Source organism: Centruroides sculpturatus, unplaced genomic scaffold (assembly GCF_000671375.1).
Source record: "Centruroides sculpturatus isolate CEXI.00-Female unplaced genomic scaffold, Cexi_2.0 scaffold731, whole genome shotgun sequence".
Classification (NCBI taxonomy): Eukaryota; Metazoa; Arthropoda; class Arachnida; order Scorpiones; family Buthidae; genus Centruroides; species Centruroides sculpturatus.
Window position 1 is genome coordinate 95,466 of NW_019385203.1, and position 14,055 is coordinate 109,520.

Genomic DNA, 14,055 nt, shown 5'->3' on the forward strand with positions numbered 1-14,055 from the left:
GCATGTAGCAACAGGTTAATCAAACTACTTGAAAAGATTTCATCTACATTTCTTGTAGATGAAGTCTTTTCAATTAACTTGAATCTGGTTGAACAATAATGACCAACTTCAACTGGAGAGCTCCTGATTAATGTTGACTGTAATGACAGTTACCTTATCCTGGACATAGCAAACAAAACTTAGACCTACCAACAGTTGGATGTTCATTTACCCTTTTTTTTTTGTTAGTAGCTTTGTTGAGAAATTCATCAATTGGCAGTAAGTAATTGCAGCTGCAGTCAATATTGAGAAAACAATTTATTTTAAAATCTTTTGTCATTCTTGGTCTTAAAGTATAGTACCTAATGTATATAGTACTCTCACTCAGCACTTGTTTGTAAACCAAAAAAAAACAACACCTTAATTTGCTGAGAAAAACTTTTAATGAAAAGCTAACGTTTTTCATTAACGTTAGCTTTTCATTAAAAGTTTTTCTCACCTAATGTATATTTTACTAATACATACTGTTTTTTTTTTTTTTTATTAGATTCTAAAAAAATTAAAATAGTTAATTCAAAAATAAAATTGATATACTATTTAAATAATAAAATTAAGAATGTGTTAAAAATAATACAAAATCTTTTAATTACCATGTAATTAGCAAAACAAACAGTAATTCAGAATAGAGATGAAGATGCATTATTCTAATGGCTAAAAAAACTAAATTGCTACATGGTGTTCTAGTGCACTTGACTTCATACAGACTTAACATTGTACATTTACCACTCTACCATGCCTGAACCACTGCACTTTTCTCAAATCTCTCTTTAGCAACATTATCTAAAGGGCAACAGTTCTATTTTGATACCTGAAACCATGTTTGTACCATTCTCTCAAACAAAGCTGGACAGTATTTGAGTATTAACTAAATTAATTGTATATAGATAATGAGATTTTATTCAATATTATAAATTGATTATTATTTATAATATTGACTAAAATGATGTACACAAGATGATGTACAAACTAATCACAGACAGTATCCGCTGTCAATAAATATTCAGAAGGTATACCGAATTTTAATATTGATAAGGTTAACAAATGAATATTTTTATGATTTTTTTTTATTGAGGCTTGTGGTTTCATATGAGATTTAATAATATAATAAAATGGCTATATAGTAGTTAAACTGCTATGTTAATTCATTAAATTAAGCTATTGCTATTCTAATAGTTTGATAGACTTTCTCCATTATTAGAAATTGAGTATGTGTGTTTATGGATATACATATATAAAGGCCTCTCAGGTGCCTATACGGTGAGAATCAAAAAATGAGCATGAATAAAAAAAAAATATTAAAATGTATGTATAGCCATGAGGGAGTATTGGTATAGCAGCCTACATTTTTAAAAAACAGCAGTTTTCTAGAAAAGGAAGTATGAATATTGTTTTTTAGAATTAAAATTAAAGATTTTTAAATAGGCAAATTTATTAAAATGTGTTAAATTAAAATACATTGTATAAAAAGAGAATTGAATTTTTCAAGACCATGCTAAATTGCAATTGTTTATTGTGTGTGTGTGTATATATATATATATACACACACACACACACACACACACATGTATATGTATATATATGTATATGTACACGTGTGTATATATATATATATATATATNTAGCTAAGACGACTGCGTGGGTTCGCAGTCACGTGGCAAACTTGGTCATTCCGCACAACTCCTTTAAAAAAAAAAAATTAAAATAAAATTAAAATTCAAAACGCTAGACATTCGCCGTTAGTAATTTATTATTATAAAATAAAGTCGTTTCGTTATTAATACGTAAATTATAAACGTATTTATTTCATAATTCCGTCTTTGACTGTAATCACGTGACTGGGAGCCATTTTCGTCAATCTGAGAAAAATTATTTTATTTTACGCTGCGATGTAATTATAAATAATGAATATAAAGTTTCGGGCTTTAGTTGTTCCGCATTAAATAGGCACAATATTCTCATTATGGAATTATTTTCGACATCGCACGGGGAACAAGGTACAAAAACCAGCAAACATGGTTGCCTAGCGACGGATGTACGTACCATTTCCGGGTGGGTGGGATGGGCAATTCTATTTAAAAGTAGAAGATTATAATGCAAATTTATTATTATTTTTTAAAAAATAAATTAGAGAGGCACGAAATTAATTTTTTTTTAATTCTGCTATTAATCAATAAATATTTTGCGTTATAAATGGTGTAATATTTTATTGGCGTCCAGAATATTGAAAGAAGGAAAAAATGTTTATTTTAAATTATTTAAATTGTGATTTTTCATTAAATTTACATGCACTAAACTTTAATTGAACTATTATTATTTTTGTAATTTGAAAACAGGTGAGTAAATTCATTGCGTAAGTGTTACGATTTTACGACAAATTTGTTACTGGAAAACCGTCGTAAAGAGCGACGTCGTAAAGTGAGCGGACCTCTTTTCCATTAGATCATTGGTTAGTGTTTTAATTATATTGATACTATATGAAAATAACTACCAAGAATTTACATTTCGTAGTTATAAGGGATTTTCCATTAATTACGTGTACAGTTGTTGAATCAATTTCGACTCCTCCCCATTGTGTACAATGATGTACTTTTGGCAAACGCCCTCCCCATTATGTACAATACATGTACACTAATTACGTGTATAATAGTTCATGTACAGTACCCCCTGATATTGAAGAAATGACTTAAATTTGCAAATATGTTTATTCACATGACTAGTATATGACTAGCTTATAAGAAATTCGTATATCACTAATACATTAAAAAGTTTAAACAATGCTTCTATCCCTATCCCATTGTCTTAAATAATATACTTTTCGCTACCTCCCTTATTAAATTGTACACGTAATTAATGAACATCCGCTAAGAGAAAATTTCTATCAGTCGTAAAAATGTAAATTGTAAAGCAGCGGTCGTAAAACGGGGGTCTATCATATTATCATAGACCGATATTACACATTTGTTTTTTATTTGATAAACTTTTTCTAATAGGCTTTATCAATTAAATATATTATCCAATTATTAAGAAAGCTGAATTTTACCCATTTGAAGGTAGAAAATAAATTAAAGGATATTTTAAATTATTATTAATATATTTGGATTCTATATGGAAGTAAACATGTATTATTGATACACTTATTTCTCTTATTAATTAAATACGTCTAGATCTTAGAAAAATATTTAAGCAATAATAAACTTTTCCGGTTTTGGAATAAATGAACACATTTTTCGAAACTGCAGTCTGTTTTTACTCTTTTTAACCATTCTAATTTAAAATAAGTGGGTTATGTTGTCACATTTTAAACCGAGAAAATAATTAAAACGTCCTTAACGTAATGGGCTACTGTTTCTAGTTTTATACCCGTAGAAAATATCTTTATTTATAAATAAAACTATTGGCATTTATATGATTTTTGGTAAAGTTCAAATTACTCGTTTGGAGTTTTTTATATTTACCAGGAATTTCTATAATTAATTAAATGAAAAATAATACCAACAATATTAGCAAGTCATCAAATTTAAAATTCTTGATGTAAATGCTGTAGCAGGCCTTCAGTTTATCAATTTTTAAATGGCGATAGTATTATAAAATCCTGTTTTAGTCTTTAATTTTGCCCTCAATCTAACGAATCATTAGTTATAAGTAAAGTAACTTATTACAGTCCACACAACGAGGCCGAATGCAGTGATAATATGGGTTATTGCAAATGCAATGAGAAGGATAGCGAGTAAAGACAGAAATGTATACAATACTTATTTTAAAATAAAAAAAAAAGAAAAAAAATGTGAATTCAACGAGACGAGACGTGATACGACACGACGCGACCCATTTTAAATGAGATTTATCTCGATGCAACGTCAATACGAACAAAAATACTAAAATTCAGTTTTAATATTCGATCGTCCCGAAAGTTAGTACTCGCACGAAAATGATAAACCTTTATATTAAGCCATTTTAATCTTTAAAAATTATGTTTTTTAGTAATAATAAATACAATAGTTAGTCTAGTAGCAGACTCCCAAATGTCGGTTCGATATTAAATAAATTGTATTAAAAACACTACAAAATGTGCGTGTAAAATCAATGGCATTTTTTTTCTAAATAACATTATCGTTAAATATATTATGTATTATAAAGAAAATAAAAACAATCACATCAGTCTATTACATTTTAAACATTTTATGTCAGTTTATTAATGAAAAATTCCATCTTAAGAATTAAAATTTGTTTAAGATTTAATATACAGTATAGACATTTTAAAAGATTTGATTTCTAATTCTTATTGTTCTTTAATTGTCATTTAGATATGAAACTAAAAATAAAAAAAGACTAATTGAACTATATCACCAATAATACTTTGCAGTTGTTTTTTTATATTTTTTTATTAATAGTAATGATGATAATCATCTAAAATTTACAGTTTTAGAAAGGATTTTTTCTATTTGCCACTGGAAAGAAAACCCAATATACTAGAAGGCTTTCTTTCCAGTGATAGTAGCTAATATCTGAACATGAAAAATTATAATTTTTTAATAGTTAATTACATAATTTAATATTTTATTTTAAAAAATATCAATTAAAGTAAATTATAATTAATATTCGACTTTAAAACCTTAAAATTATTTAGGAATTTGAACCTAAACAAGACTATTTTAAATTATAATTAAATTAACCATAAAAAGAATCATACATATTTATTTGAATTAATTTTCTTCTGAAAGTTTTGCAATGAAAATATTTATTTATTTATTTATTTTTGAGTATAAATAATTTATTAGCTATATTAAACTATAGCTATATAACTATACTACATCTATAATGAATATCTGAATTGTTGAATCTACAATTATTAAATTATGATCTGCAAAACAAAACTTATAGTACAATATTAATAAATAGGAATGTAAATTAAAATTTACATCTGGAAAAATCATAAAAGTTTGTTTTATAACAATTTTAAAATAATGCTGAAAAATATGTCATATGAATAAATAAATAAGACAATAAATAAGAATATTTATGTTTGTATTTATATATAATAAAAATATTATAAAATACATATTTTTTATTTGTGTAATTAAAGGAATTCTTCTACAGTATTTTTTATTCTTAAAATAAAAAGATTTAAATAAACATTGAGTTTTTACGCACATTTTCCATGTGAAAAATAAATAAATAAAAGCTTTATTTAATTAAAAGTCAGCATTAAATCTTTAATTAAACAGATGTAATTCTAATTATGGAAGTACCTAACCAGGAAGAGGCCCATGGGACCCAGAGCCTCTTATCTTTGTAAATAAATAAAAAAAAGAAATCAAATAAATAATAGGAAAGAGATTTGAGTGTGAAAAACACATTTATACACATATATATATATATATATATATATATATTAATATAAAATAGGTAAAAACAACAACTGATGATCAAAGATTAAAACTACAGTCTGCATTTTATACCTCATTTAATTTTTATTGCATCCTCCTGAAAATTATTTACTTTGAATTTGGCAATGCTGCGCGGACAATATTTGCTACCCCACTTTACAACAATCCCAATTAATTAAAAAGGGGGAAATATGCGATGAGATTTAAGAGAAAATAAGAAAAAACAACATGATAGTAATAAAAATGAGAAAAGAACACAAGAATGACCAAAAAAAATAACAAAGCAAAAAATAAATAAAATTGTTTGGAGTATAGTATCTTTTTTGCAAATAGCTTTTGAATTTATGGAAGTCAAGGAACAATTTGTCTTTGTAACAATTAGTTCTAAAGTATTAAAATAAATACTGAAAATTTTCATTAATAGTGTTGATTTAAGATGTTTTTTTTTTATTAATAGATATTATCTGTTTATTGCAGATTAAGGTATTTTCACTTCTAATTTCTGAAGATAAGATATAATTCAAGACAGAATCATCAATTCTGCAAGTGATTTTAAAGTTATCTTCTAAACAAAGGTAAATTAATGTTTTATGGTTACTTTCTGAAAAATGATTTCAGTATAATTATAATTTTATTTATTGAAATCTTTGAATTTGAACAAGAATGAGAAAAAAATTGCATCTTAGTCTGTTGATTGTTTGATTTAAAATATGAAAAATGGAGTTAATGAAATAGAATATTATCAAATACATTATACATATTTGCTAGAAATGCTAAGTAATTATATTAAAAAGGAAATAGTGATATAAAATGAATGTTATAACAAAATTAAAAGAAATATTCTTGTATTTTTTTATTTGGTATTCTACTAGTTAATGAAGATCTTTTTTAATGTTCAAAGAAAAATAAACTAGTTTTTTTAATAAATCATAAAAAATTGCAATTGCATAGATATTTATAAATTATACATTATAATTATAGGAATTTAGAATTTTAGTTTTTGTAATTTGTTTAAACATTATGGATGTTTAACAGATGTGGCAAAACAGTTTTATACAAACCATTCTAGGACATTTCAAAATAAGAGTTTAAAACTTTTATAATATTTTTGAATGCTTCATTATATTATTAAAAAGTTCCAAAAAATGATTACAGTTGAATCTCATTAAGATGCCACTGTTTGTTTGATCACAAATATGGCAGTTTTAGTGAGGTTGGCAGTCTCGAAAAAGTTCATAACTAAGCTTAGGAATATGTGATGATGCACTCCTTTTAATGCAGCTCTTATTTTGGGGGGGAAATCATAACCAACCACCAGGAAATGATTCCCCAATCCATTTAAACTAAATTTTTAATCTCCATTTTGCACCATTTTCTATCCTTTTCTTCCTTTTCACTATTTCCACCAATTAGCATTGCTTTCCTCCTTTTTCAAGCTTTTGCACAAAATTATCTTACAAATGAGATTTGTTAATATAAAATCAAATTAAAAGCAATGGGATTGGTAAAAACTTCCTAAATATGTAAATTCTAAAAATAATTTCATTCTCGTAGTCAGATATAAAGTGTATATTACTCATTAATATTCTGAAATTATTTTTAGAATTTACATATTTAAGAGATTTGTTAAGTTTGATTCCAGTATTGACAGTTAAATATCTGATTTTTCTGAACCATTTAATGCTTGGAAATTGGAAATTATGCTTTTGATTGGCTTACAATTTCAATTGTAAACCGTTTTCAATTTGAATTCAAAAATTAATCCTTCCCAAAATTTTAAATTTCTTGCTATAATTAATTAGAAAAAAGTCAGTTGACTAACGGTGGTTTTAAAAACAGTATAAATAGACAGGTTTTCTTTGGCATCTCTACTTTTTCTTATTGCCTTTTTCTCATTTACCATTTTCCGTTAAATGGTGCATTTTCTCATGCATCATTTTCTTCAGTGCCTTTTTCTCATATTGTAAGTATATATATACACATTTATATACTGTTTTGACCCAAATATTAAACAAGGTAATTTTCACTTATCAGCCTATTTTTCCTGGATTGGCAACTCTGATATTGATACAATTAAGCAATTTATACCACTCTTTAAATACTGGATGTATTTAATATTAAAAACTCCAAAATTTACCTTAACTAGTAAAGAATGAAATTCAGCATTAAATTTTTGTTACTGGATTAAAATGTAGTTTAAATTTTTAACAATTTACTTTTTTCCTGTGAAAATTACTTATTTGGATATAAAGTTTCATATAAGCTTAAGTTAAACATGTTGCACAAGAAAACTGTTTGAATTGGCTGCTAACAGTGAATTAGTCATACAGTCTAAATATACAGTAGATGGCTAAGTGGTCACTTGGGAGAGTACTCGCAGGCCACCATATTGAAAGCAGTGATTGTCAAGGAAGTTGTTCAATGTGTGACCAGTATCAGCCACTGTTGAACTTTCATGTCTTCAGGACCAGGTCTGATATCGCACATTACACTACCATTGTTGCAATGTTTTTTGAAAAAATTTTAGTTTCAACAATCCCTCTTTGGCATCCTTTATATTGGGTTGTCTCATCATCTTTCCCAACATTATTTTATCCACAGCATCACCACCTTTATGACTGAAAACCAGCAGCAGATGGTGGTAGCAGAAATTAGCTGGGACTGACTTGACTAATTTGTGAAAGGAAGAGCACCTTGAGAGCTTCTAATATTCTGACATTGGGTGGTACCCTTAATGAACACTTTCCAAATGTGTGATAATAGGACTTTTAATGAAAGAATGTTCCCCAAGAGCCTTCCAGACTCTCAGACTACCAAATTAAAAGTGATTGACAGGAACCTTTTGAATGATTGATAAGTCAGAAATTAAACAATTTACATGTAGTTTGAGCTTTATTTCCTGTACCTGTGACTATTGAAAACAAAAGTGTTGTGAATATAGCTTTTAGACAATTAAATTGTGATGGAAGAGTTTTTCATTAAATGTATGTGGAAATTTTCCAAAGAATAACCTCTGCTGAGACAAATAAGCTAAGTTCCATCTTATGTAGTTTGTTTTAATCAGGAAGCAAAGATAAATTCAAAAGATATATTAAGGTGCATGTTTGTGCTGTGCTGGCTTTTAAATTGGCGGATTATGGAGGGCAGTTTATTGGGAATTTCCCATCTCAAAAACATGTAGATCTGTTCACCTACTATTTTTAGCAATCAGTGAGGTGGCAGCTTAAGGGGGAGCATCTTAATGAGGTTTGACTGTATTATGTAATTGTCTGTTACAAGTTCCCTCAGAAATAAAGGTTAACTTTTTATGCAATTTAGAATTTTTGAAAAATTTTTATTTCCATTCATTAAATTTATTTCATAATTTCTGCATTCTAGAGAGACAATGGCTTTCATAAATGTACTTTATCTTTACCCACCTCTCTGTAATTTATATATATAAACAATTACATATGTAACATGATATTTTGGCCAAATGTCTATAACTTTATTTTAAAAAATGATGAAAATTGTAATTGGCATGTATAGAAAATAACTGTTAATAATTTTATATACATCTATATTTTTTATTATAGCATGTTTCACTCTACTAGTCAATACTATGATAATATTTTCAGTCATTTAATTGTAACTCTTAGGTTTATTTATTATTTCCTGAAGAAATTATATGTAAAATTATTAGGAATACTTATGATTGAAGCTATTAAATTAGTTTCCTGATAGATAATTGCTTCTGAATTAGTTTACTATATTTTTGTTTACTGGAACAGAAGACTTATTTGTCATTTTATACATATATGTTCCTGGTCTTTGAAACTTTTTACATCAAAATTTCAATAAAATGTTTTGACTTAGTATAAAAATCAATTAAATAACATATTTTATGCTTATTGAATACTTTTAATTATGAGAAAGTTATGTTTTAATAAATATTTTCCTCTAAAACTGATGTTTTTATTTTTATTAAGGTGTTATATTACATAAGGACATCAATATTGTGGGATTAATGTATAGAATTTTTATATTTATAAAAATTCTCTAAATAATAAAAATAAAAATATTGTTTTTGAAAAATTTTAATACAAGAGCATATATATCAGCTTGAAGTGCAAAATAATCAGGTTAAATTCAAAATTTTTTAATTATTAAATAGTAACTAGTTTCTAAGAATTTTGTTCTAATAGATTATTAAAATTTTAGGCATTGCTTTAACTGCTTTTTAGCAGTCAAAATGCCATTGTTTGGAAAATCCCAAAAAGGTCCTTATGAGCTTGTTAAAGCTCTGAAAGAGGCTGTTCTTGTTTTAGAAAAAGGAGATAAAAAAGCTGAAAAGGTAAATTTATTTTAAATATTTAAAAAAAATTTGAGTATAATTTATTAATTATTATTATTATTTTAATTTCCAATTAGGCTCAGGAAGATGTATCAAAGAATCTAGTACTGATGAAAAATATGCTTTATGGTACGAGCGATCAAGAACCTCAGACTGATATAGTTGTTGCACAATTAGCTCAGGAATTATATAATTCTAATTTGCTATTGTTGTTCATCCAAAATCTATCAAAAATTGATTTTGAGGTATTTTTAAAATATTTTATTATATTCAATATTTTAAAGTAATAAGGCATTATTTAATCATTATCATGATCATTGTAACAATTCTGNACAAACTGTTGAGTTTAAACGAGCAGTGGACCTACTAAAAACCATTTATTATTTAACGTCCATAAAAATTATATTTATATTAATGATGTCTCCAAAATTCAGTGAATTTTTCGCAAAAAAAATAATTTATCAGGAAGCACGCGAGCGCCATTCGATGACAGGCTCCACAACGAAAACAAGCTTAATTGTATGCTTAAGCAATGGCATAGTTAAACACTTGGTAAGTAATCCTACAATTTTTTATTTATAACGTGGTTTATATGGATTATTCCCAAAAAATTATACGTATTTTGAAAATGTTGAGTCGAATTAGTCTAGAATCGATTAATTTTATGGAAGAAAACCTTTCAAACAGCATGTAGTCCGTAAACTGCATACATGCCGGGCTGTGATTGGCTCATGTATTTAAGGACTCGTAGAACATCAATTTCGTAAAGAACAGAACGTATCTACCGTGTTATAGGGGGTCGACTGTATAAAATAATTAATTTAATAAAACAAATAATCATAAAAAAATGGAGCCTTTTGAAATTAATTTCTTACACAAGAAAACTTCTAATGCAAGAACTTAACTGAATTATAGTGTATAGGATTAAAATAGAATTTCCAGTCTATAGGTTAGAAAAGCTTATGCTTAAATAAAGCAAACTTAAAATGAATATATTTAAACTGTCCTATTTAAATCAATTGCTTTATTTTCTCTGGTTTAAAATTTAATGTAATAATCACAAAAAGATTATTTAGTTTAATAATTTATAAGAAATATATATATAGTGACCAGGACTTTTTACATTCCAATTTTTCTTGAATTTAGTTCTCTGTTTACAATACCTTAAGATGACTTAATAAAATTGCAAAATTTTGTGTACTCTTTGTATTGCCAAATTTAGTTATATTTTATATAACAATTTAACAAAAATTATTCCTTATGATTTCATTACCAGAAAGTTTATTCTTTATTCTATTCAACATTTTCTAATTACATAAATTATAATGAGGGTTTTTAATTAAATACATTCTTTGTTTTGTTGACCTATTAAATATAACACACTAATAGCTACAGTTGGCTGACACTTAATTTAAAGCTTTAACAATAGGCCTACTGTACAATATTGTATTAATGATATATTTAGAATTGATTTATTAGTCAATAAATTAACTTCTGATAATTAGCTCTAAATTTTTCCTTTGTTTTTTCTTCTATGTTACCATATTATTCACTGTTCACTGTAGAGTTTAAATATTTATATATGTATATATAAATTTTACTTATTTTACTACACCTTCCTTGTTTTACTTCACAATAATAATTCAACGAAAGTTTACATTATATGTGTAATTCTGACATCTGACAATATAGTACTCAGTGATAATGGTATCAAAATCATTTCAGTTTTATCAATGATTATATTATGAATTTTTTCTATTGAAAACTAAATAAAATGATGTGCCATTATTGAAACAATTTTGTACTATTTTTTCAGTTTCTCTCAAGAGTTATGTGGTTTTTAACTTAAAACACATAACTTATTGTTATTTTAATATTTTTGTATCAAAAATATAAATGCTTTAATAAATAATGAACTTATCTTTTAATCAAAATTTGATAATTCCTTACACCTTATGAAGTAGTAACCAGAACTAAGTCATGTAAGCATAAAATTCAATTAAGTAGTTATAAAAATCATGTAATTTGTGATTTTTATAGCAACAATAGAACCCATTTGATGCTGCATTACCTGAGGCAGCAAACCTGTAAGTAAATACACTTCTGTACTTTTAAATGTTGATATATATTAGTTTATTGCTGGGAAAAATGAACAGTTTATCAAAATACTCATTTACTAAGTTTTGGTTTTATATTTTAAATCTTTCATATCATCAGTTTCCAAGCACTTTCAAGCCTCTCGGCTTGTCATCAGGAATACATTAACAGAAGAAATTGTATCATATTCTATTTAATACATATATTTTCACAAAGTAGTTCCAAAGATGATTCCAACATTGTAGGATATTGGAAATGTACTTGGGACTTGGTTTAAATATTATTAGAATCAGCAAAAAAGCAGGAAATAGTGAATTTTGATAATTGGGAAAAAATCTTGTTAATTTTAAAAATGTTTCATTAGTCTTATTTAATTTTTTGAATACAGTAGAGCATCGATTATCCAAATCAATTGGGACTGGGGTTGTTTGGAAAATCGATATTTTGGGTAACCGATTATGTACGAAAAAATATTTTTTAACCTATCCCATGTTGAAATTTTTCTCCGTTGCATGTCGCTTTGCATTGAATTTTCGCCGATGTTAAGCCTAATGTAAACTTTTTAAAATAATAATTGTGACTATTGTATCGTTAAAAATTATTTTTATTTTGTACAAACAAAATAAATATATTGAAAAATATAAAAACAATAAAAAATTATACTTCAGAAGTTAATTTAGTATCAAAAACGTAAAATATTTGAGTAGCCCAAGACATAGCCAAAGATTGCAGCGCCACAGCACTGGCGAAAATCTAAATTTGCCGACTGGAATTCTTTCGGACGATTGACGTTTCAGATGATTGACTTTCGGATAATCGACGCTCTACTGTAATAGAACAATATAATATAAATCTTGATAAGTTTAAGTATGTAAATATCAGTTATATCTAATTTATCTACAGTATTTGAATCTTATCTGAGCAAAAAATTTGTATAACAGTATTTCTCTTAAATATTATATCTATTAATAAGACCTCAATTGAGGTATCAGGATGTTGGCTACACTTTTGTCAGTAACTGTCAATAATTTTTAATTAGTTTATACTACATCACTTTTTTTTTTTAACTCTTTCTGCCCTGTGAGCACTAAAGGTCCACAGAACAGAAAGCCCTTTTTTTTTTTTCAAGCCCATCATAGTTCAGCCAGGCTCACAATGAGGTAGAGGAGTGGTGAGGGACAAGGCCCAAAATATCCAGAACAAATTCCTAAAAATTTCTGAAGTTTTTTGACCTGCCTTGATTCGTTTTCTAGAATAGAAGACAAATCAAGAATAGAATAGAATCTAGAATAGAATATGGTTAACACCCTTAACTGTCAGCCATCTAACGTTGCTGTTATTAGTACAGTGAGCAGTTAACGAACAGTTTGGACTATGAACAAATTGGATAACGAATGCTTTCACGAAAGATTATGTGTGGACAACAAACACGTGATCGGATAACGAACATCTCACAGAACAAACACAAGTGACATAAAATAATGAATACTGATTGGTCTTCCCTTGTCTTCAAGCAAAATTCGAAACATTTTGGAGCGCAGGGAGGCAATGACATCGACACTCAACCCAATATATACTGATCTGATAGTATTCCTCCGAACTTTGAAACTCTTCCTTGTAATTCCAGCCTTTTATTTTTCTGACAGAAATAATTTTTTTTTTATAGTATTCGTGAGACCGTTGTGTAACACTCATTAAGTTTTGTGTTGGTTTTTATTTTCGAAAGATGAGAGTATAATATCAAAGGTAGAGAGTGGGCAGATGTCTGATGTTGCTGGGGAGTATGGCTTGAACATGTCTACAGTAAGGCACAGTTCAATCTTATATCTAAAAAATAAAAAAAATTACAGTATAATCAAGAAGACTCAAGCAGCTAAAGGATTAATAAAAATCACATCTGAGAAATAAAGAACATTGAAGAGCTCATAATGGAACCTGAAACTGATATGACAACAGAAGAATGCCAAGAACTCTTGAATGAAGAGCACCAAGAAACTTGGCAAGATATGTTTTCTTCTGAAAAAGAGGATTAATGCTGATATCTGGTATTAAAAATCTTTTGAAGCGGGAGTATGTCAGAACAGCAGCCTTAGAATGGAATCCAAACCAGGTTAAGGTTAATAGGCTTGGGGATCTCTACAATTACAATGCTATTAATTACTTCTGAAAAATCCTGAAGAAGAGAGAAAAGCAATCAAT

General features: G+C 27.0%; 1 protein-coding gene across 4 annotated transcripts in view; it reads left to right on the plus strand.

The window, feature by feature from the left end:
• LOC111636091 (protein Mo25-like) overlaps window positions 1-14,055 on the plus strand; it is a 49,512-nt gene that overhangs the window by 25,213 nt on the left and 10,244 nt on the right. For 2 of the 4 annotated variants that reach the window (XM_023381262.1, XM_023381263.1), the window contains 4 exons: window positions 5,904-6,001; window positions 9,395-9,547; window positions 9,627-9,759; window positions 9,837-10,004. In XM_023381262.1, coding sequence (XP_023237030.1) covers window positions 9,658-9,759; window positions 9,837-10,004 — 270 coding nt within the window. In that variant the 5' untranslated portion in view covers window positions 5,904-6,001; window positions 9,395-9,547; window positions 9,627-9,657. The remainder of the gene's footprint in view (window positions 1-5,903; window positions 6,002-9,394; window positions 9,548-9,626; window positions 9,760-9,836; window positions 10,005-14,055) is intronic. The other 2 variants (XM_023381260.1, XM_023381261.1) reach the window with 1 other exon arrangement.